The sequence below is a fragment of the Embiotoca jacksoni genome, unplaced genomic scaffold (genome assembly GCF_022577435.1).
Source record: "Embiotoca jacksoni isolate LCO1_2020_lvr unplaced genomic scaffold, fEmbJac1.0.p SCAF_10, whole genome shotgun sequence".
In the NCBI taxonomy this organism is placed as follows: Eukaryota; Metazoa; Chordata; class Actinopteri; family Embiotocidae; genus Embiotoca; species Embiotoca jacksoni.
Window position 1 is genome coordinate 2,748,576 of NW_027185230.1, and position 24,559 is coordinate 2,773,134.

The 24,559-nt window shown below is 42.6% G+C and overlaps 2 protein-coding genes across 5 annotated transcripts in view; both read left to right on the plus strand.

Moving 5' to 3' along the window:
- Positions 1-162: 162 nt before the first annotated feature.
- bnip3lb (BCL2 interacting protein 3 like b) lies at positions 163-11,993 on the plus strand. 2 transcript variants are annotated; one of them, XM_069161813.1, is made up of 7 exons: positions 163-448; positions 627-718; positions 3,435-3,660; positions 5,688-5,766; positions 6,107-6,210; positions 7,175-7,324; positions 9,250-11,993. In XM_069161813.1, the coding sequence occupies exons 3-7, from the start codon at positions 3,455-3,457 to the stop codon at positions 9,296-9,298; spliced, it is 588 nt and encodes a 195-aa protein (XP_069017914.1). In that variant the 5' UTR covers positions 163-448; positions 627-718; positions 3,435-3,454; the 3' UTR covers positions 9,299-11,993. The 2 variants fall into 2 exon arrangements, with proteins under 2 accessions (XP_069017914.1, XP_069017905.1); XM_069161804.1 differs by lacking the exon at positions 627-718.
- Positions 11,994-19,528: 7,535 nt separating this feature from the next.
- The window catches only part of dpysl2b (dihydropyrimidinase like 2b), a 28,794-nt gene continuing 23,763 nt past the window's right edge, over positions 19,529-24,559 (plus strand). Inside the window, exons 1-2 of one of the 3 annotated variants that reach the window (XM_069161825.1) lie at positions 19,529-19,651; positions 19,959-20,387. In XM_069161825.1, the coding sequence (XP_069017926.1) occupies positions 20,121-20,387 (267 nt within the window). In that variant the 5' untranslated portion in view covers positions 19,529-19,651; positions 19,959-20,120. Of the gene's footprint in view, positions 19,652-19,769; positions 20,388-22,688; positions 23,044-24,559 lie in introns of those variants that run through there. The other 2 variants (XM_069161834.1, XM_069161844.1) reach the window with 2 other exon arrangements.

Sequence of the window (24,559 nt, forward strand, 5' to 3'; positions counted from 1 at the left end):
GATCGGTGCGAATAGTTCAATGCACGTAATGTCCCGTGTGTGTGTGTGTGTGTTTGTTTGTTTTTTTCCCGGCTCGTTACGTAATTCAACCCCCCCCCTCCCCTCTTCTGTTATCGAGGGAGGGTGTGACGTCATCACCCAGCTCCGAGAAGGTGTGAAAGCTCGCGACTTCCACCGCGGCTCTCCAGACCAGCTTCAACACGTAAACAAACGGCGGCGGGGCTCTGGCCGCTCAGCTCGGCCCGCTCTCTCTGGAACAAACAACAAAAAAAAACGGGTCCGCCGTCTGAATGAGTGCAGATAAAGTGGTGCGCGTTTTGCACTGACTTGAGCTTTTTTTTTAATTATTATTATTATTATTATTTATGCAAAGCACCCTGCTCACCAGACACGACGATGTCCGACGCTGCTCACACTTCTACAAACAACGGAGACTCCGGGCTGAACGGTAAGCGAAACGCTCCCTAAATGCTTCGGTCGAACAGCCTTGGCGGTGAGTTTTCTCTCCCAAAACGTGTCTTGACTTCGCGGTTGCGTGTTTTATTTTTTTTTTTTAATACGTTTATTGTCCTTTTAAATCAATAAAGGCCGTTTTATCTTTTTTTTTTTTTTTCCACACCGAGAAGCTTCATTGAAGGGGGAGGAGCTCCGACGGTATGTTCCGCGTGTTTATTGGCAGTGATTGGACCGATGACGTCACTGTAGGCTTGACTGACAGGCAAGTAAACCAATCAGCGATTCACGTAGGTGGGTTTAAGCTTTGTCAACAAGGCTGGATGGAAGAAGTCAGAAATGACAAAAATAGAGGCAATGATATTTTGACAGTTTACACGTACATTTAGTTACGTCGCAATCAGTGGACTCTTGATAAACAGCAGTATACTGACCCGTAGATTTTTTTTTTTAGTGTATATAAGAAAACCAGCATTCATGATAAAAAATTAAAAAAATAAAAAATAAAATGAATTGAGTCCTAGCTCGTCCAGCAGTTGTCAAACGGTATTTTTACACAGTGCCTTGACGGCGTCATTTATAGATGTGGAAATGTACCACCTCAGTATTCAATCGCTGCAACACGACAGGCTGCACGTAAGACCTTGGCTCGCACTGCTTTATTTCACTGCTCCCTTGAGTCAGGATCCAGCCTCCAGAGCTGCTGTGGTTTAAGTTTTACAACACTTTGGGCGGCCGTGACTTGGCATGCTATTTACAGCCACAGCGACAAGGGGACAGACGTTTTGGACATGAGTTAGGTGGTGGTGGTGGTGGTGGGGGGGGGGGGGGGGGGTGTTACAGCACGCAGCAGTGCAGGAGCATGGGGCATGGAGACTGGTTAGCTCAAAGCAATAGTCTGGGCAGCAAACTAAACTTTCCAGCCACTCATCTGGATCAGACAGCAAGTGGCGGATAGTTGAAATGACTAGAAAAGTGACAGCTTTTGGCTTTTGGATGGTTAAAAAAAAAAAAAAAGTTTCCACCCTGGTTCACAGCTGTCATTTGTCATACATTTAAAACCACGTTAGGTCCTATCATTTCCCTGTTATGAGGTGGAAAGCAACAAGTGGTGCTTTTATTAGACGGCTAATTCTGTTTGTGTTAGAACAGGCCAACGTTTGTATACGTGTTGTGTGAAGAATGTCTGTCTGGAGCCTGTAAACATTTCAGAAGGAGGGAATATTTCTTTTTAATCCTCCGCTACTACATCAACCTCACACCATTTTTGATGAACTTTCTTCTGTGTTAGTCTGATAAACCTGGTGCTCGTGATTACATCTGATTCAGCAAGAGTAACTGAACTTCTGAAAGTGACAGCAGATGTTGGTGCCCTGTAGACTGTAGTAGTAGTTCATGCTGAGACATATCTTCAGGGAAAAGAAGACCTTGCACTTATCAGACTGAGAGGCCAGCAGCGTGCTCTCTTGTGTTATTTTTGTTTGTTCCCTGGGGCTCTCACATAGTTGACATTTTTTTTTCTAATACCTGGAGTCTTCAGGCGAGAGGCAGCCTTGGTCCAGTCTGAGGACGTGGCGTCGTGTCTCCCTTCTCTGAACCCGTCCAACACCTGATCGCGGTTCTGTGGCCAGAATGTTCGGAAGCATCAGCGCCATGGCAACGTGGTTTTAGTCCGCCAAGCGGAGACAATGGGATGTCAACAGCAGCTCGGCTCGCAGTCCACCGTGTAATCCGCAGGATGAGTGCGTGTGCTGAGTCGAGGCCTGTTTAGGGGGGAGGGGTGCAGCGATTGGGTGGTGGGTAGGACTGGCCGGTTGCCTGTGAAACCGAGTCCCATAACAGTACGTAAACACCATGTTCACATGTGCTTTCATGGAACTGTGACCTGCTCAGGAAGCCATTCTCTATTTATTAGCAGGCAGTGTTGCGAAGCTGCGTGACGATGGATATTAGGGAGAGAACCCCTCCCTTCTCCAAATATTGGTCCCGGTTAACCTGCCCCTCTATGTTTGTAACTCAACTCTGACACGCCGTGCCTATCAAGCATCCCGTCAATGCCAGAGCTCACGTACAAACAAGGAGAGCGTCATATATCACAGTCGAGGTCTACAAGAAACAATAGCACACACACAGGCAAGTATTTACTGCCCTTTCATCACAGTCTCAGTCTGCAGCCTTGTTGTCGCTTCCCAGTTTAGGAAAAAGGAGTGCAAAGCAAACAAAGTTACATTTGGCTTTATAACTTAACAAATATTTATTTGAAATATTCAATTGATGTTAGAACTTCCATACAAAAACATAACGTTGATATAGATACTGTTGAAACATTATTGGAAAATTACACGGGGTTTGAAAAAAATGATCTAAAGGAGTTTGTGATGCCTCTTGGATTTCACTCTGAACAGGATGTTGGTTTATTGACCCAACGTTACACTGGCTGCGTCTTATCAGGACACCACGAATACTTATATCTGTGTGAGCTGAGAAATCCTTTGAGCAAACTATTTCGAAACTTAATGTAATCTCATCTTTAGGTCGTAACATGCTCATTTATAAACTTTGTAGACTAATTGGCTGCTGTGCCAAATATTTAGCAGTCGATTTCAATATAACCTAATGGTTCTGTACCGAGAAAAAAAGTTTTGTTGTTTCAGTTTTAATTCACAAGAAAAATAGAAGATCCAGGAATTAACCGCGCTGAATATTTCTGGAAGTAAATTAGTAAAAGATGAACAAAAATACTATATAGTAATATAGAGGTGGAACTAGGATGAAAATAATTCCCACTGGATTTGAAACTCTTTTGTGGTTTCACAATCAGTTTTTTTTTTAATTTATGACCATATGCTCCACATGTTGCAAAAATACCTGTCATCTCCCTAGCCTCACCAAATTGATGTTTAAAATGAAGCCGTAAACTTTTTCACCAATCGAAGAATGAAGGGAGTGAAGGAATGCTGTTTGTCTGTTTCCTGCCACAGGCTCCTGGGTGGAGTTGGAGATGAACAGAGCTCATCAAGCCCAGTCGTCCCCCCCGGGTGACCTGGTCCCGGCCCTGCTGCCCCTCCCGCAGGTGGAGGAAGAGGAAGCCATGGTGGGGGGCCTGGAGCATGTCCCCTCCTCATCCTCAATCCACAACGGAGACATGGAGAAGATCCTGTTGGACGCCCAGCATGAGTCGAGCCGCAGCAACTCCTCCTGCGACAGGTAGCGTTAAGAATACTTAGAAGTTAGTTTGATGCAGACATTCAAAACATCTCAGGATCTGCTGCCTTTGTCTGAATAATTCGATTTTTTTTTTTTAAATTTTTTATATATTATGTATATTATAGAAACTAAAAAAAACAACAACAAAAAAACATCTTTAACATAAACACTACAGCTCAGAAAATAAAGCTGGCCTGTGTCAAAAGGTTGCAATGTAACCACATCTGCTTGTCACTGACTGCAGATGAGGACACAGGGATTTACACCACGATTGAAAAGTTGGAGAATGTCATGAGTTCTGGGAAACATAAAAGCCTGTATTTATAGTTGTGGATGATTTAGTCACATGGTGGATTCGGTTCTTGTCCGACATTCCTCTTAACTTCCCCTCAGTTTGGAGCTGCATACTTCAGAGGCCACAGCTGATTTTTAACGCTAAAACCAAAACCAAATGACTTAAATATCACCCCGGATTTGATTTAGAAAATAAACAGAAGTTCCAGGATAACTGGGAAGCTCTAGATAATGTCTTATTGTCCCTGTTTGTTAGCAGTACTCACAATGACCCAACTCTGTTCTCTAAAAATGTAACTCTCAGTTCTGAACCTGGACACGAGAGCTTATTGCTTTCAGACATTATTACAAAAATCCAGCATTACCATTTGCAACCTGCTGTGTAAGTATCAGCTTATTTTCTTCCAATATATCATTTACCTTCTTATCTCAGCTATTTTTGAGAGAATAAGACCAATATGTATTATTGGAGTTGTTTAAATGGAGATAAAAAATAAAAAAAATCTCTTCAGAAAATTGCTTTTAGCCTGAATCCGCAGAAGAATCAAGATCTCATTGGGGAGTAAAGCAACATAAAAAAACCTTTTCATACAAGGTCTTTAATATTTGTTACTTAGCTTCTAAAAACTTTCCTCTTTCTTTCCATTCCTGTTGAAAACTCAAACTTGTGAAGAGTGGCTTCTTGTCATGTTGAGTCAGCTCTGACTCGGAGTTGACAGCTTCTTCTTCGGAGTCGAGTCGGCTTCTGAAAATAAAATGACATCTTCTTTCACAACTTGGCTCACATTTTATGGAGCATGCTCGAAAAATCCTGACCCTTCAACTTCCAGCCACATCATGTGCTGGCATGTAATCCTCGAGGCAGACCTTATCAGTATGCTGGGCAGTCAGCTGTCAGCGAGTCACCTGAGGAGGTTTCGCAAGTCGTTGAGCCACGAACATTGTATCAGCCAGCTGCTCAGGCATAAGCAGGAATATCAACATCAACATGACACTGTCTGAACACTTTTAGAACGAACAAGAGTTAATTCAGAAAATGTTTTCTTCACTCATTCCTCCAAGACACACTTCAGCACGCATTTCATCAGAGGTCAGAGTTCAGGAGCCGCAGGACTCACTGTTAAAGGACAAGGAAACCATTTAACTCAACATTTGCAAGCAGTATTACAATGTTACTATCAATGTTAGAGCCGCATGATTTTAATTATTTGTTTATTCTTACAAAGTCATTATTTCTTTTGTAAATGTCAACAAATGAAAAATAGTTGCCTGCTTAATTTCTTAGTGGGACATAAGTCATTTTCCATTTTTCTATTTGCTATTCTTTTCCAGTAAAACAATTGAATGATCAAGTCAAAGACCTGGCATGTGAAAATATCTGACATGGAGGGGAGGGGAAGGTTTTCTCTGTTGAGTCTTGTTATTTTCTACATCAGGGCACATCGATGTGTTTTATCACTGATACCATGACTACGTGCGAAGGGCAAAATGACGAGCTGTATTCAAGCTGTCAGTAAGTTTTTGTGGTAGTTCATTAGCTGGTAACAGAGCCTGGACCCAAAGCACTGTTGCTATAGTTACCTTTAGTTCGATATCCTTTGTGGTTTGTGGTTGTTGATCTTTGAGGTGTCCTGCGATCCAGCGTCTTGTCAGTCTGAAACAAACATTTCTCACAATAAAAAGTTGTTCACGTGAGAATGTGGCGTGCGATTTGTCTCCGTTTTACTCCGCAGCCCCCCGCGGCCTCACACTCCCCAGGACGACGGACAGATCATCTTCGACGTGGACGTTTCCGGCAGAAGAGACAGCCAAGTAAGAGCTCTCAGGTTCTCCATCAGTCTGTTGCCATGGCAGCCTCAACCACTGGCTCTGAAGTGGTTTGTGTACATGAAAATGACAACCGCTGCCTGCCTTTAGTTTCCATGGAGATGACTGCCACATCCAGTGTGGATATCTTGTTCTTTTGCCAATAATTATTTATTTTGTCAATATTCATCTTACTTGTGTATTTGACTAAGAATGAGTCTTTGTGTCCGAGGTGGACAACAGGCGTTATTATGCACAGATAATGAGAACGTGCCTTGTTTGTCCTGACAGAACAGTCCTAAAGCCTGCAGGCTAAGTTTGCTTTATATCCGTTTGTGGTCTTTAGTCTGAAGAGGACGTCTTGGACAAGGAGAGGGACATGGACATCCTGATGAAGGACGCAGATTGGGTTGCTGACTGGTCCAGTCGACCGGAAAACATTCCCCCCAAGTACGTTTCAACTCAGTAAACAATAACCTCCTGTGTCCATGGCAACTGAACACACTTGTTTGCTCAGAGAAAGTGGACAGTTACTACGGCAACAAAGTCGGTCTCAAGCACAAATGTCAAGCCAGCTGCCAGAGTTTAAACTCTGATGCTGAGAGCTCTGGAAGACGCGGAGGTCGAGTCATCTGCAAAATGAAACTTTTTTATGTTATAAACAAGATTATATCGTCCAATTTTAGATTTTTACACTTGATGACATCAAATGTTTCTGTGATGTACTGTTTTGTCCAAATGCAGAAGGTTTTATCAAACAAAGAATATAATCCAATTTTCAGCTTTAAACACAGAATATTTGACATTTTTCCTCCATAAATACTTGAAACTGAGATGTTTGGACACATTCTTATCTTTATTGACGGGTGTGCAGTGTTGTGCACAGAAATAGATGGAGTGTGTGGAGGGAGGCACAATCAATCAATGTTAAACAAAACGGTCTGTAATGTCCTCCACAAAGAGAGTCATGTTAAGAATATGGATAGACTTAACTGGAACAGATCAGTTTCAGGCAAATTTGTACGTGATGAAAGGTGTTCATGATGCCAAGTATTGATTTATTCAGGATTGATTCTGTTTGATTGATTCTTCTCTGGGGGGGGGGAGCAGCCAACAACAATTGTTCCTCCTGTATATGATCATGTTGTGATTCTGAGTTTGCATGGAGGGGAGGGGAAAATTACAAGACAGCCCTGTTGTCAAAGTGTTTATGAGAGACAGTGGGAGCACAGCAAGGAGAGGCTCAGTGCAGCTCCACATTTAAATAGGACTTCACCCATTTTAAATAGTAAAAAAAAAAATAGAAAATCAATATGCGGCGATCAATGTTGATATTGTGGCCGACCGCCTCAAATAAATCAACGTAAACTGCGAGTCAACTGTACTGTCTCTAAAGTGAGTGCGGTTTGTGCAGGGAATTTCATTTCCGTCACCCTCGACGCTCCGTAACGCTCAGCATGAGGAAGACCGGGGCCATGAAGAAAGGAGGCATCTTCTCCGCCGACTTCCTCAAAGTCTTCATCCCCTCGCTGCTACTATCACACATCCTCGCTCTGGGGCTGGGGTAAGACTCGAACGCCACACATCACCTGTCCAGGCACCGTCCCACTGCATGTCCACAGAAACACAGAGTAGATGTACTGAACTGATCTCCAGGTTGTTTGACTGGTTCATGATCAGTGGGGATTTTTTCGAAGGCTTAAACACTGTAACGAACGCTGTGGTCGACAGCAAATTTCTCTATTCATGCCAAAATATTACAGATAATGTTTCTTGATCCCAGAAATATGTTCTTGTCAAGGTGGAAAATCATTACAAAACTGTCCATTTAAAGGTCTTTCAGCTACCTCAGACTAGATAACCCAGAATTTACCACTGATATTAGTTTGGGTGTTCACAGTGAAAGCCGATTTTTCTTTTCCCTACCAGCAGTCCAAATCCAGTTTCATTAAACATTTATTTGCGTTATATTTAATAATAGTTTTCAACATTTCTACATAAGCCCCAGCAGGGGGAGCTCTACAGCCGCAAAACACAAGTCAGCTGTGTCTCTTCCTTCATGTCTGTCTGACTAAACTGGGAAGCAGCTGCTGACTGAAAGGCTTCACACCTGCTGGCTCATAGTGAGCCCCGACGCTCCCAGGAGTTCCTGATATCATACGCTGCAATAATCTTAGCTCCTCCGTCGGATAATATGCAGCCATGTTGGCTCAGACGTGATGAGGTACGCAATGGCTGTCATTAACAAACATGTCAGAATAACAACATCCCTGTCAGCTATTCTGGGTTTTCTGTGGTTACATAATACGTCACTATTGACTTCTCACAGGGTTGGAACCGTCATACACAAAGATGTTTATTAGGAAACGTTTTTTTATGGCATTTTATGTTTATTTTGATCATTGCTAAATTTTCAAAATACATTTTCCTGCTGTTAAAACCTATAATGCTGACTGTGAATTACAAAAGCAAATTAAAATGATTCCTGAGGTTTCAAAGGAAAAAATACTTACAAATGCCTGAAAAATTCAAGTACGACTTGTCCTCAAACGAAGCAATAAAAAAAAAATATGAGAAACTCAAATTCAAAAGAAGGATGGGTCTGTGGCATGTTGTAACTGCTGGCAAGTAAAGGAACACCTAATGGAATAGAGCCATCCGAAATGTTAGAGGTCATTAACGTCTGCTGTGAAAAAGGCCTCATCACTGCAGACAGTAAGTATGTTTCCACCCACCTGGTTTTATGCCCATTTTTGATTTTGATGTATTGAAACACAGGAAATGATTCCAGACAATAGTAAATATTACAGCATGTTTTTATGGTTTGGTGAAGTGGAACAGTTTGTGTGTTTAAAAAAAAAAAAAAAAAAAGTACAGTGGAAACGGACCTGGTGAATAAATAGTGACAGAGTGATGTAGTGTCGGCTGATGAACACTGGCACTCTTTTAATTCTTTCTTTGTACAAGGCTTTTATGGCACCCACCCGGAGAATTGCTTCAACCAGCGGTTTCCTGTGACGCTGTGCCCGACTGTTATTCACATTAACAGTCGTGCACACCTACTGTTTGTCATTTCGTTGACAAATATTCAAAAATTTCGGATGAAACGTGCCGCTTTTGTGACTAGTCACAGCAGGAAGGACTGAGATGGAAACAATACGATTAACATCGGGTGTGTTGCTGCAGTGCTGCAGGTTCCATCTGCGTATAAAAAAAAAAGGTACGCTCAACTTTCACTCTATAGTTTTCAACCTGATCGTGTGCAGCTCGTTGTGGTGGCTCCATGTCCTCGTAGTTTGGGGTTTTTAAGGAGTCCATTTGAAAGGTGAAGACGGAATATTGACGAGAACGTCATCAACTAAACGCGACTCCTGGCCTCAGATCGCAGATTAAGCCGTGGAGGATATCTCGCTGATAAACCGTCGCGGCTAGGAGAGTGTTGCTGCAGAGTGAGACGCTGATCTGCGACCTGCTCGTTTGCCCTCCTAGAGTCTACATCGGGAAGAAGTTGACCACGCCGCCCGCCGGCTCCTTCTGAACCTGAAACCCAAGAAAAGTGCCTGAGGAGTGGCCACGAGTTGTCGGAGGAAGTTTTGCTGTCGTGAGAAGACTGCCCCCCCCCCACCCCCCGGGCAGCCCCCTCAACCCTGAGATATGACTTGTTCTCAGGAGAAATGCACCCCCCCCTTCTTTTCTTTTCTTTTTTCTTGTTTGGCTGTTCTCTGACTGTCTGTAGATCCCACCTCCCCACCTCCCCATACCCCCCATACCACTCATACCCCCCATACCCCCCATACCCCTCATACCCCTCACTTCATATGAATAAGCTTTTCCAGAATGAATAAGGTCATATTTCCCTTTTCCCCTACAGTTGGGTACAAGTGTTCATACCGGGTGGGTTTTCAGGGAGGGTTGCAGCATCAAACCAAACTCTTCTCCTCCACCTGCTGTTTCAGTGCCCTTTGGATGACCTGACAACAAGGGAGGACTGTTTTGACCACAGATTGTGCCACCTGTGCGAGTAGCCCAACACTCGATCTCGAAAAGGGTCCCGACCAAAATTCAGAGTCGGCTACGCAGACCGAAAATGTGATCATGCCTTTTTTTTTTTTTTTTTTTTTTTAAGTAGCCATTTTGTTCGCTTTCTTTAGATTAATATCTTCTTTTTTTTTTTTTTTTTTATTGATTTTGCAACAGCGGTGGTTTATAGAGAACTTGTAGCGATGAAAGGAGTTACCATTGTGGCCAACCCAAACCACAAGCGTTTATGAATTGCACTGAGGGGAGTCTCTGGCTCTGTCTGCCACAAGATGGATTTATGTGACTAGTTTTTATTTTTTCTGTGATTTAAAAAAATAAATAAAATAAATTCAACTATTCAGTTAGGCACCTGAATGCAACGACAATAAGTGGAAAGCAGGGTGTAGCTGTGAGCTGTACAGGCAGGCAGTGTGCTCCGTTCAGTGTGTACACTAATAGTATTTTGTGGTTGGGTCTTAACGGCTCTACACGGTCCAGAAAAGGTTCAGTCGTCTGTCCAAACTGCGTGTGTGTGTGTGTGTCCGTGTCCATGTCCATGTCCATGTCGTCCTTCTGGTGAGTCTCCTGGTTCGTCTTCAACACAGCCGCTCAGTTCCTGCTCACTTTGACTCCAGATCAGGCTGCACGTACCGTCATGCTGCGCTGATAGTTTCACGTTAGTGCGTGTTTGAAGTAATCAGAAAGATTTCGGTCCCGAAAGGTACAAAAAAAAAAAACCACGAGATTTTGATATGAGATATAAAGTTATGGATATTTATTTTAAGGATATTTTGAATGATTTTATTTTAAAAGTAGACGAAATAATCACGGAAAAAATTTATATATGAGGAGATTAATCTTCCAAGATAATGAACTTTTCTTTTAGAGCCTGTATCATTGAGGAAAAAACCCCATCCGGTATAGATCCGGTATAACCAGCATGGTTTTCTGACACTCCATGTTCACCAAAACCTCCAGAGAACAAGCTGGAAGCTGCAGATGAAGAGACGTGACTCCGGTGTCCGTGCGGCCGTCCTCGCTTCTATATTCGTCTCCCTTCCGCGGGTGACGCCGCTAAAGTGACGCTTTGGCTCAAATGTCGAGCGCGGCCGTGTTTTCACGCAGCGTGGCTGGAAAACGTCGGCCTCACTGGCGCTCTGAGGCCGGACTGTGGTCAGATTGTGTCTGAGCTCGCAGCTCGCTGAACGCGACGACGTCTCTCGAGGTTTTCCTTGCGGGACGCGGAATGAAATATTTCCGAGATGTCTCGTGTGGAGGGACGTCTGAACTTGTGCAACATGGATTTGTCCTGCAGTCCACCTGCAGCAGGTGTTTTCAGACATCCGGGAGTGAAAGAACTCATCACCTTTCCAGTTTTCCTTCCTCTTCCCCGCTTGTTGAGGCTGTTTTGTTGACAGACGTACGGGTTTCCACACGGAACGACGCACTTGGCGACGCGCGTGTGTGTGTGTGTGTGTGTGTGTGTGTGTGTGTGTGTGTGTGTGTGTTTTTTCCCTTTTATGACAAAGTCAAACATTACTGCACAACCACAACAAATATTGACTTTGCCTTGTTCCCTTTTCAAAAATGTATTTCAGTGTCAAATTTCACAGCGTGAGAAAAGAACAGACAACAAATAGGAAGGAAACAAAAGAAAACAACGTCAGCCACAGAGGACATAATTCAAGACAAATTTTCCTCTTCAAGAAATGATTTGCAGCACATACGACTTAGACGTGCTGATTTTGTTTTTATAACTTTGTATGACAGATGAATTAACAACAAACAACAACCCTTTCAGAGTGCTGTCTTTGGTCTCATCTCAGCCACAGGTACTAAACTCTTCTGTCGTGCGGCCTCCATGTTTCTGCCTGCGTTCGCACGAGCAGCATCTGTTCCTTCCTGTGTCGTTTGTTTTGAATTATTTGTGTGTGTTTTTTGTTTTTCCCTGGCGTTGAAGAAAGATTGTGAACGCAGAGAGCGGGAATGGAGTTTGAAACGAATCGCGTTGAAGAGTGTGAACAGAAAACCCCCTATTGTTGATGGCAGGGCCTGACGTGAATAGAGACGGGAGGTGTGGAAAGACATTTCCCTCAGACTCTGATGGTCTAACATTAGTTATCGATGTAATGATGCATTTGCTTTGATTTTCTCTTTCCCACTACATTGGAGAAATTGATAAACATTTTGCCATTAAAGATTAACTGAATGAAGCCATTTGTTGACTTTGTTTTTTTTTTTTTAATTTTGCAAGTAAACGATGTCATTTTGCTCTAAATTCAAAATGTGAAGACCTTTTTAAGGGGAACTGATCCCAACTTTTGTCCACGCTGAAATGCCTTATCTTCGACTAATCTTAAATTTCAGCTTTGATTCTATTATATTTATTAAAATAACCATTTTGCCTACGAAATGATGAAAAGCCATTCACAGGTTCGGACTGCAGAGTAATCAGTGTTTGATCAGCTGGCTGAAACACAGCATTCAGTTTAATATGAGGGAAGCAAAGAAATCTCACGCCTACCTGATCAAAATGGAAGTCCTGAGAGCAGGCAGAAATAATTCAAGTTTTGACATTTTACAATTCCATATAACTGGCAAACTTCATCTGCTGAGGACATTTAAATATAAAGAAATACAAAAATGACCCCCCGCCCCTCCCCCAACCACTGCGTCACTCTCAGCAGCTGTCAAAGCCCCGCAACCATTATTTTTGGACGAGGCTCAAGTCTTCTGCAGCAGAAGCTCAGTGCGCACTTGGTGAGTGAACTCAGACCAGAGGCGTCGAGGCTCTCAGGAAATTGCCAGCAGTTCTCCGTCTCATTGGAAATTCCTCTGAGCTCCGCTTGACGGTCGCAGTGTGAAGACGCTCAGATCAGGTCAGAGAAAAAAGGAGCTGCGGTGAGAAGAGGCTGAGCTCGTCTTTCATGAAATAGATTTAAATAGACGATTGGGGGGAAAAAACAACAACTGACAATTCAGTTGAAATGTTGTAGAGTGATGCGTTTGATTGGCTCCTATGAAGACCTCCTGTTTGAAATCTGTACGCGTCCTCAAGTGCCCTGCTCTAACACATCTGTTTGTTTGAAGTGTTTCCTGTCAAATGAAAAGTTTCTACAAGTGTCAAGTTATCCTTGCGGCACCGTCATCCATCAAGCTTGTGACTCAGTGTGACCTGGATGTTTGAGCAGCTTGAAACCAGAGCAGGAGGCACTTCGGGAAGACACCATGTCAGCGCTGATTTCGGCCATTTGAAACTGATCCTGGGGGCCCCCGAAGAGGAAAACGTGAAGACAGTAATTATCCAGTTCAGAGGGAAGCACTGCACTCCAGTGGCAGATCCTCTGCAGCGCTGGCTTCTGTTGTATCCTTCAAAAGGTTTTCAGTGGTCTTTCCCTCATTAGGTTACCTCATAATAATAATAATAATAATAATATAAAAAAACGTCATTCCAAATCATTATTTTTATTATCAGGTGCAAGTTCATGACATGAACTTCTATCATACTGAAGCTGATGGTCTTCAATAAGAACCAGTTTTTCCCTTATTAAAAGCTGCTCAAATGGAAACGGCTCAGGTTGGGTGCTGATGCCCAGTGAGGAAGACGAGGTATCATAACGAGTTGCTGAAGAGATTATGAAGTTGTTTTATGCTTTCTCATTGACATGCTGTTTTCAGCTATAGTCCAGGTTACTTCCACTAGCAGTGAATATAACGCGTGTCTCACAAAGCCTAATTCTAACAGAAGCAAGTTCAACTGCTGCAGATCATCCACATTTACAACAAATCTTGTGTTGCTCTCATTACAATCACACTTTTTACAACACATCTATGGTATTACAGATTTTTAGTATATTTTCCTCCGGATGCCAAAATGCTGGCATCACAGGAGGAAAATGAAGCAGGAGATATTTAGCACTTGGTGCTCTACAGCATTCTCCTGATAACTGTAATGACCTCATGAATTATTTATTAAACTGCCCTGATTGATATAAAGTGGCCTTTACTATTACAGACAATAGACATAATACTAAACTGATAATCCATAATACTATATGCACAGATACACTTGCAGGTTCACTGGTTTGAAACTTTGGGAAATGTTTCTCTTTGCTTTCTTATCAGGAGTTAAATGAAAAAAAAAAAAAAAATGGACTGATTGTTTCCTCTCTGCTTCGAGTCTGTATGCTCCGCTAAGCCAAAGCTGCTGGTTGTAGCGTCATATGATGCACAGACATTAAAGAGTCAATCATCTTATCTAACGCCTGAGAAGAAAGGAAAGAAGTGCATTTCCCAAAATGTGAAACCATTTCAGCTTTTGAATTCTTAGTTTTAGTGGTCCAAAGATGTCTGAAGCCGAGACAGAGCTCAGGTTAAAGAAACAGTTTGAGCCTCCAGATATTATTCTCGAAAATGTATACAGATGTACAAATCAAAGATGAAACACAATTGATACGTGCATCTGCTAACAAATAGGAGGCTAAATGTTAAAACCTCAGTTCATGTCGATCCGACTGAGATTCAGGACTCTGTTTAATAACGTGATTGTAAGTTGTGCCAGAATCCCGTGGAAGTCCACTCCCCTCCGACCGTGCTCCCTCTTCAGCAATGCCTCCTCCAGTCCTTCTCCATCTTCCCTATATGGAGCCTCAGCACACCTGTTCCTGGCCAATCCACACGCAGTAGCGGGCACGCAGCCCCTCCCACTGCAGCGGATGGCGTTACCATGGGTTACAGGGTGGTGGCCAGCTCTGTCTCTGTCTCCATCCCTCTGGTGAGGAGGCTTCTCTCCTCATCTCCTCAGGAATCAGCAGAATTCACTGCAGCAGCTCTTGAGAGTCAAAGAAATACGAAACACATGTATGTCACAGATCGTATCTGTTTGTAAAGCACAGCGGTGACAGCGTCAGACATGAATCTGTTCATGAAGGCAGCAGGTTTGCTCTGGTTGTCTTTCTTCCTCCTCATTTTCCTTTTCTCACCCATCTCCACTTCTTTACATCAAAGGCAAATTATGAATCACCTGTTTTTTTTGTTTTTTTTTATCCTTCATTCTTTATTTGATCATTTAAACAACAAAAAAACAACCATTTTTATGATATAGCTGATAAATGCTTCTTCGAGTACATCTACTCAAACTAACGCTGGCTGACAAACCGATGTGAGCAGTGGACTTTTCCAGCTGGTCACTTGTTCAGGTGCAACAAAGACACGTTATGGCTTTCAGAATATGAAGTATCAAAATAGGAAGGTGGTTTTGTGTTGTCTCATGTTCTAACAATGAGCTTGATGTCAATGCGTTATGCAGGATGGCGAACAGCGAAGGAGTCGTGTGTCTACCTGGAAAAAACAACCGACAGGGGGCGATGTCTTGAAACCTGACTGTCTGTCTCAACTTTTGGTTCTCAGACTTTGGTTCTTACACTTGTGTTGTTTGAGTACATAAGTGCATTCACATTGGCAAGTATGACAACATGCAGCGCGGGGGTGGAAGAAATACTCTGATCGTTTCCTTAAGTAAAAGTACTGATTATATTATTATATATGACAACTACCTTATTAACAGTTTTATATCCCGGTACAGCTGATCGATGTGAGGGGTCATCAGATGATTACTGGGAGAGGAAAGAAGAAAGAAAAAAAAATAAAGTTCTGATTCACAAATCTGTTTTCAGTATTTTTCTAATCATTGTTTGTTGGTGACAAATTGGATCATCTGAACAATATAATGCGAAACCATGTGAGAAGTTTAGAGGGAAAAGTCACGATTTGGCAGAGCTGTCACACTTGATAGATATTATGACCCCGACTATACACTGCTTTTTGTAAGACAAAACCAAACATCTTCAACAATGTGTTGTATTTCAAAAGCTTGTTATATTTTCCATTGCGTGTTAAATCTTCATCAGAAAAGTAACTCGGGCTGTTAAATAAATGTAGCACAGTAGAAAAGTACAATATTTCCCTCCAAAATCTAGTGGAATGAAAATAGACAATAAATGAACAAATACTCGCTTGAGGTCGTCTTTAAGTGGGCTACCTCAAAAGTGGACTCAAGTCACTTGTGCGGCCTAAATGTAGCTGACTTAGACACTCTCCACCACTGATGCCCGAACAGTGTACTCGTAGCCAGAGGTGTAGGGCTGAACTTTAATGATGCTCTGCCACTTTTGTTTTCTCCGAGTGAACAGGGACAGAGGCTAATAACATGGCTAATAATATGGCTAATAATGTAGACTGGTAGAGATCCACTGTCAGTGCTGATCTCACTGCTTGTCCTACATCTGTTCCTGGATGCCAGGGTTGTGTCCTTCCTGTCCATGGACCACACTCTCCCCCTCCCTCTTCCAACTGTTATCCGGCACGCTGCCAACTTTCCCCTCTAATTATCCAACAGAGCCCCCCTCCCCCCCCCCACCCCACCCCCCACCCCTTTTTTTTCTTCTCTCAACAGTGACGTTTGTTTTGTTAGTTACACTTCAGCGTAGGGAGGGCGTTCGGGGTGCAGGCTCAACCTTTGGGCGTGGCTTCACCCCAGACACTTTCACTTTTCAGTATCCACCTCCGACACTCAGATATCAGACTTTGCCGTCCAGCAGAGACGACCACCCACACACACACACACACACACACACACACACACACACACACACACACACACACACACACACACAGCCCTAGTACTAGCAGCAAAGGCATTCGCTGCCCACTACGTTGTTATGGAAACTGGGCCGACACGGACTCGGCACTCAAACGTTTTCCGTGGCCTCTTGTGCAGGAGAGCTTTTGTCTGTTGTAATGCGAGTCAGGAATCAACGATGTGTGTTAGAGTGGGCTGACTGCCTGCTCTTATTGATCATCATGCAGCACTGATTTATTTATACATCACAGACGTCTATTCTCTGGAAGGATCATCTAAAAATGTTCATTGTCAATCATTATTAATGTACATGTCTGTTGCATCTGGCTTAACTTTGAGCAACACGATAAGTTCATGAAGATGAATCTAAACAGGCAGGATGTTACTAGTTGACTTTACCGTGGTCATGTATTTCTCTGATTCTTTAGTACGATGTTCTAAGATATAAAATTCCTGATATCACGATTTTAAATAGTGAACACAAAGCTCAGACATGTCAACACATGATTCAAACTCGTGCGTGTAGTGTATATGACATTGATGACCTGTTTTTGTGTTCATGTTAACTTCTTTTTCTTTCTGCCTTTAAAAAATATATACATTATAGATTATTTTTCAATACCCCCCGTGAAGTCATTTTTAGGTACTTATTGGGTTATTTAAAAGCTAATAAACACAATAAGTAGACACCAGCTTCTTGATCTGCGTACTGTAGTGAAACATGGGCAGATACGTGCAGCGTATAACTGACTACATGCTGAACATTCAGCATTCAGTTGACTGTAAGTGCAGTGTGACTGCAGAAGGACTGTATATCATCACATAAAGGGAGTGACCGAGACTCATTGCTAGACTAGCAGAGGAAAATGCATCAGATGAATTATAAGCTTGTAGGAGACGACAACGTGAAGCTGGAAAGTGTCAAGTGTGCAAAGTCTGAAAACACTGGGATAAGCAATAGTTTGCAGTGCAGGATGTTGCAGGGGTAATAATCGATATCAGGGAACCAGAGGGTGCAGTGAGTTTTACTGAAGACTTGAGAGAATGTGGACATTTTCAGTGGTGGGAAGAAATAGAATGATAAAATATAAATGAAATACTGTTGAAGTGTTAAGTGTAGGCGACAGTAACTTTCACAGGAGGAAAGTGAGGATCAGAGGTGTCCAGGCAGGGTATTGTACCTTTTTATCTGGAGTGGTGGATTTAAAAGGGGATTCCAACTGTGAAATTGGACGTCAAATAAAAAAAAAAAAAAAAAAAAGGTCAAATCCAACCGGTAGATCCAGACTTTTAATCGCTACAGAGCCCGACTGATACTGGAATTTTGGTGCCGATACTGATAACAGGGAGTAAATACATTCTGATATCAATATATCAACTCAGTCATTATACATTTACTGTACATACAGAATACATAAACAAACATATTGTGCAATGATCCTTAAAATGTGGTGATCAAACACTTTTGACAAAGATATGTGATGGAGGCAGGACATTAACTACAAAAAAACAAAAACACAAATAGAACAAATTCTAAGCAGAATTTCTGCATTTTATTTTGTAAAAATACATTTTAATATCGAACAGCATATATGATATATCTGTGATTATCCAGTATCGCAGATATATCAGTTGAGCTACGTGTGAAACGCCTTCAAAACTGTGTCCTACATTTTCCATCATGGTACTCCATACCATCATTTTATTTCAATGTCCCTGCTAATTTAAATTCTTTAAAAACTAAATGCCTCCAGTTCGCATCGCAGACCAGATTTTTTTTTTAATCCCAGAAGCCAAACAGAGATAACACGGATACTTTTTTCAGAGTACTGCTCCCTGTTTCCTGTCATCACACTGGTATGTCATTACAACGAGAAATTCTGCTTTGTCTTATGATTCAGCATTATCTTTATTTATCCTCTGTGTGCTATATGGCTTCTGGGACATTACTGTGTGCGTGTTGAGTACAATACAGCGGACTTGTTTGACAGTAAATTGCTTTCTAGCAAGTTGTCCTTTACACAGGCTGCAAGTTGTAACTATTAAGGTTTTGATAAACAGTTTACTTCTGCTTTGTACATCAGACACAAGACACCAATAAATGCAACTTTAAAAAGTGACAGAATCTGTCTGGATGATGTATTTTTTTCTTCCATTCTAACTTAGTTTTTCTTACCAGTCTATGGGCCATTTAACATCATCAACCATTAATTCACTTGGAGCTGCAGAACTGGTGGCAGTGAATTGGAGTCTTATCATGACCCTTCATGAAGCTCCATGAAATTGTATTTTGACAATGAAATTTGGGGTCCAGCATAAATGCACAATCTTCTGTCAGAGCTGCAACAGTTTTGATTATTTGAATATTTTTTGTGCTCTGCTCACTCGTTTAAAAGGGGCTGTGATGGAAAAACATGATGTGACAGACTTCTGTGCACCAATCACAATTTAGCTGAAACAACATCTGAAAATTGTAAAAAAAAATATATATAAAAACGAAAGAATTATATTTTACAAAACTTTGGTTTATTTCTTAATGAATATGTAACATATTTTAAGAAATAATTCTGAAGACAAGTTTTCAAAGGCTTTAATCATTTTCTAGCGTTTGGAGCAGACATGACAACTGTATAATCGCCATAATAAAATATATAATTTCAACAATAATAAATGATAACCTCATACATATTTTTGCACATGAATAATTGCTATTATCTCAAATTAGAAAACAGAAAGGTGTCTCCATGACATTTCCCTTCATGCAAATGACTAAACTTGAAAATAAAAATGAAAATGATTTTGCTTTAAATCAAGTGAACTGCAGGTGAAACTGTTGAGTAAGTAAAACTTAACTAAGTGCAAATCATCGTGAGGTATGTGTGTGTGAGGGTGTGTGTGTGGGAGCGCAGGGTGTGGTGCTGAAGGGACAGCGCCCTTCATTGTTGGACTGGGTGTGACTTTGGGGAACTCTCCGTGGTGCTGATCGCCTCTTGACCTCCAAACTTCTGACAGAAACGCCCCGCAGAGACATTTCCGGACTGTGTGACATGCTTTAGTTATTACATGACACAGCTGCTAGGCTCTCTGACTGGCAGGACCCTGTCTCTATATATGGATTAGGCCGTTTGGAGAAGAAGTCTTCAGCTTGGACCAGAGAGGACCTATCATTTCGCTCAGAACTGATGCGCTTCTGGCACAGGCTGTCTCTGGACGGGTTCACGCAGGCTACAGGTAATCCCTCATTGGGAAACATCCACCTCCTTATATCTAAGCTACACTGCACTCTAGGTCTTTCCCTCATACGCTGATTTATAACTCACACAAGGATGTTGGATAGGAGCTAATTTGGACTCATGAGTAAGCAGTTCAGAATTGTTGCTGTTGTGTAGGAGGATCATAGTCCTGGAAAACAGCGGAGGATTTTCTCATATATTTCCCTAATATCACATATTACGTAGATGTACGGTGCATTTGTCTCTCTAAAGTGGGAGTGTTTCCATGCACCATTAGCCTTACGGATTTTTTTTTTGCGCTTTAGTCACAGTGCGACCACCTGCGCTTGAAAAAAACGGCAAAGGCGGTGGCTGTCCAGGCGTGCGGAGCGGGGGCAAAAAAAAAAGAAAAAAGAACAACACAAGACAGCTGAGCATCTGTGCAGCTACACACCGACAAACCTCTCAGCACCGCCCGTCTGCAAGGCATGTCGACCGCCGGGGAAGTGCCAGCCTTCTTCAAGAGCATGGGCTCTGACAGCCCCGCCAGGCCCAGGCAGAAATTCTGTGGCATGTTCTGCCCGGTGGAAGGCTCCTCGGACTGCAAGACGCTGGACTTGGATGCGCTGTCGGCGTGCAAGGGAAGGCGTGAGGGGCGAGTCATTGACCGGCAGACCGACATCTCCCAGCCGAGGAAGGTGGAGATCAGGGAGAGCACAGGGAAAGAGGCTCTGCAGAATCTGGATGATAAACGGGTAATTGTCTTCCATTCTGCGCGGTGAATGTGTTTTTTACATTTTTCTTTCTCTATCTGCCTCTCTTTTTACAATTTTTCTTTCGCTCTATTTTAATTTATCTCATGCTCAGCTCTTTGCACAAATCCGCACCGTTTGTTTTTCTAAAAGTATCCCAATTAACAGTCATTCAGATGAGTTTGTTCAAGCTTACTGTGTATACCAGACAACTTGCCCTGACTACAATTCCCAGAAAGCCTTGTGATGTAACGGAGTAGATGGAGGGTCCACCATGCAGAGCTGCCAGAGGGAGTGGCTCTGTTTCTTATCGTGATGGTTTTTCCTCTCTGTTGAATGATGGTGAAGAAAACACCTGCTTAACTCTGTATCTGAAGGTGGAGAATATATACGGATAGATGAGAAGGTGTTGTGTGGCACGCGATGAGATGTCAATGAGAAACACACATATGTTAACACATAACATACATCCCCATGCTATCATCATGCATGCTTGCACCATTGCAGCATTGTCGTCCTTGAGGTCTCTTGTCCTTTTAGGCTCAGAAGTGAGGGTGTGGAGCTGATGATTGCAGCTCCGGCCTGCATGACTTGCATGAAAATCTGTCAACTTTTACTGCTGGGTGAAGTCGTTCTGCAGGTTTGAGTGTTGGCTGGTCAGCAGTGCTTCTATCAGTACTTCCTATACTTAATATTCAAGCACTCAGGATGCTGTTAAAAGCTTTCGGTGGTGGTGGTGGTGGTGGTGAGCCCCGGTATCAGGTTTCATATTGATTTGAAGCATTAGCCCCACAAACCACTCTTTACTCTCTTATCCCTGACTTATATTTAAGAGTCACATGTATGATATAGCTATATATACATAGTAAGGTGCTCTTCTCTTCTCTGATACATATGGAATTAAATGACTTGATGCTGCATATTTGCTGTTTTTATATTAGAAGAAATATAATTGATGGGATATTTAAAAGATTGCTGACATCTTAGCTTGAGAAAACATAACATGACAGGACTGCAGTGGTGCAGGAGTATATATTTACTCAACTGTATGTAAATACAACTTTAGGCATTTTTTAGTCCACAACATTTATTTACCACCTTGAGTTAGTTTTTCAAAATCAAATTATGAATTTAACATATATGTAAATAATGTAAATTCTGGGTTAAAATAAGACTTTATTGACCCCTTTATTGAAATCAAAAATAACTGAAACGATTCCCACCTGTGCACATGAATGCGTGTACAGTTACTCATATTTTATGTATATATTCTTAAAGTATGTTCTGATGTTACTATTATTTATTTACTTATGTAAAATATTTAATACATTAATATTACTTGTATTTCTAAATGTGGTGGTATTCAGTGAAAGCTCTTCTTTTCCACATTTTAGATGAATGTTGACATTTAGATATCAATCTCCTACTTCATACAGACCTGCCATTTTGTAAATTGTATAAAGTGGCCTCTAGGAGAGTAACGGTGTGATTTTTAAGCGAAGAAAATGTGGGTCGTATAAAGAAAAAAAAAAAATCCCAAAACAACGAGTGTTCCTCATAACAGATAAAATACAGCCTCTCTACAACACAATTCTACTTTGTCATTGTTACACTGTTTTAGCATGTCCCAGATAAACATGACAATTAATTATATTACACCAGTAAAAGAAGAAGTGGGCAAAGGTACCGCTTTTAACAAAAAGAGCCTAATCATTACAGTTGTCTATAGTTTGCAGAGATCATGCTCATTGAGCTTTAGGGTGGTACCTTTCCTTTATTCTGAAATGAACTTTTCTCAATCTGTTTTATTTCAATCTCCAGTGAGTAAAATCAAGACATTCTTCCTGTTATTAAACACAAACTAAATACCACATAAGCTGAATATTTGTTCAAATCTATTTTATTTTCAAGAATTGGAAAATTATGAATTCCATGCCTGCTTCATCCTGTCTTCCCTGATTCCAGCAGGTGTCACTTATTGTTTCCAGTCACATCTTGAAACGTTGCGAGAGTTAAAATCACCTCTAACCAGACTGGTACAAGCTCACCAGAGCCGGAGACAGGTGAAATAATCCCCCACCCCCACATGAGCCCGGCCTGAGCTCTTTCCTTCTCTCTTAAAACTCCCACTTTGAGAGCCAGCAGATGAAGTGAGTGGAGTTAAGATGGCTGCTGGCTGTTTCTTCATTTGTTCAAGCCGGTGGAGGTTTGCAGGCTGCGCTGCCTGCCTTCCCTAATCCAAGGAGCGCAATTGATGGCATTAGTGGCCCTGGCCTGTCAATGGAGCAGGGCGAGGCTCTGCGCATGCTCCGTGGGGTTCTTTTATGGGGAAGAGGCTCTCGAGCGGTCCCTCCCTCCCCTCTTGTCTGACTCCGTCTGGGAAGGAAAGGCTTGGTGCATCGGCGGAGACCGGGAGGCTGCCAGGACGCGATCCGGAGTGGAGACAGACTTTGATTATTTACATTTGTGGCCTCCCAAAGGATCAGCTGCGACCAAATCGGCTTCTTCCTCATTCTAATCACCACCGTCATCCTCACTACAACCCGGCGGTTAATAGTAATCCGCACATCCCCTTTGCATTGATTACGGCGCATTGCAAGAGCAACGACCGGTGAAGATGTCTGGCTATCAGGGCAAGAAGAACATCCCCCGCATCACAGTGAGTGCTCGGAGGTTGTAATGTTGAAGTAGCCGCGTGTTAGGTCCAGCCTGGTGTCCGCCGTCGGGTCGGGTGGGCCTGCGGGTGGGAGTGCAGGATGTCACCGGGGCGGCATGGTTTCTGCAGCCGCGACAAATCTGAGCCGAGGGGCGGCCGCACTAGCTGCTCTCTTTAAAAGGCGTTTTTTTTTTTTTTTTTTTTTTGCAGATGCGTTTCGGCTTTTATTGTGAAATCTGATTCTCGGGGAACAAAACGCAGCCCAGTGTACCGATAAATCAATGAGGCCACCGCCAGTGCGGAGGGGCTGGAAATGGGAGATTTTTTTTGCAGCATCTTTGCGTCAAGTGCTCAACGTCCGGATAAAACTGAGCCGCCTTTAAGCGTTAGATTACGTTTCTGTTGCCGATTCACTCTCAGTCTGCCACTCTTTGTCCACAGTATGCGTGACAGCGGAGATTTCACGCCGGTGGTCTTTGTTAGATGGTGTGTCTGGTGGCCGGGTATCACTGCACACCAACTGGTAGAGCAAATGCTTCCCCGCATCCGCTAACGCTCAGTACCGGCTGGATTTCCCCTCCCGAGCTCTCCTTCCACCTTAAAACAAGCTCCGATTGCTGGATTTGATGTTTTTTTAAGCGTCGCAGAAGCTTTTTAAGACACACTAACTGTGTCATTGTGGTGCAGATCGTTTCCCTGAATTCATAGCGGGAGCTGCAGGGATGGTGGTGGTTCAATGGAAAGTAGAGAGAATAGGGTGGGGAAGGGAGGGGAGACGGGGGAGGGAGGGGACAGTGGGTCCTATTTCCTTCCATGTTCCCCTTTCAGCTGTGTAATGAGGGGAAGATGCATGTAGGCAGAGCTGATCAGGAAGGAGGGCAGTGGGTATTTTCATGCTGATGTCGGAGAAGTGAAGCAATTGGGTTCAAATGTCAAAAGATGGCTCAGACGATGCTGGTCAAAAGCTGAACAGACGTGGCTGCGCCGTCTTGTTTTGGGATTTCAGAGGGAATAGAAAGGTGCACTACAAAATAAAACATCATTATCCAGCGGTCATCCAGGCCGAGGGGCCGGAGGGGTCCACAGTCCTTCTCCCCATAGAGGCTGACGTCAGGACACCAGTACGATTGTGGTCAGGTAGTAGCTTCTATAGGACACAGGGTCCATTAACGCTTATAGTACAGTGTACTGAGGTGTCTAACAAGTCGACCAATGGAAACAGGATATCTGCATGTTCAAATCTGCCCCGTTTAGCCCCCTAAGATGAAATATAATACAGTAGTTCTGCACCAAATATCTATTGCACATCAACGCAGAGAGCGGTGTGATTAAACTACTCAGTAGTTGCAGCCCTGATCTTAAAACACACACTACCACTACATTATACTGTACTGAAAGTGTATTATTGCAGATGGAAAGAAGCTAATCAAACAGAGACAAAGTCTCACATTCAACTCTATAATAGTGAATGTTTGAAGCACACTAAAGCTATTAGCTTTTTGTGTGAGTTGTTATTAGG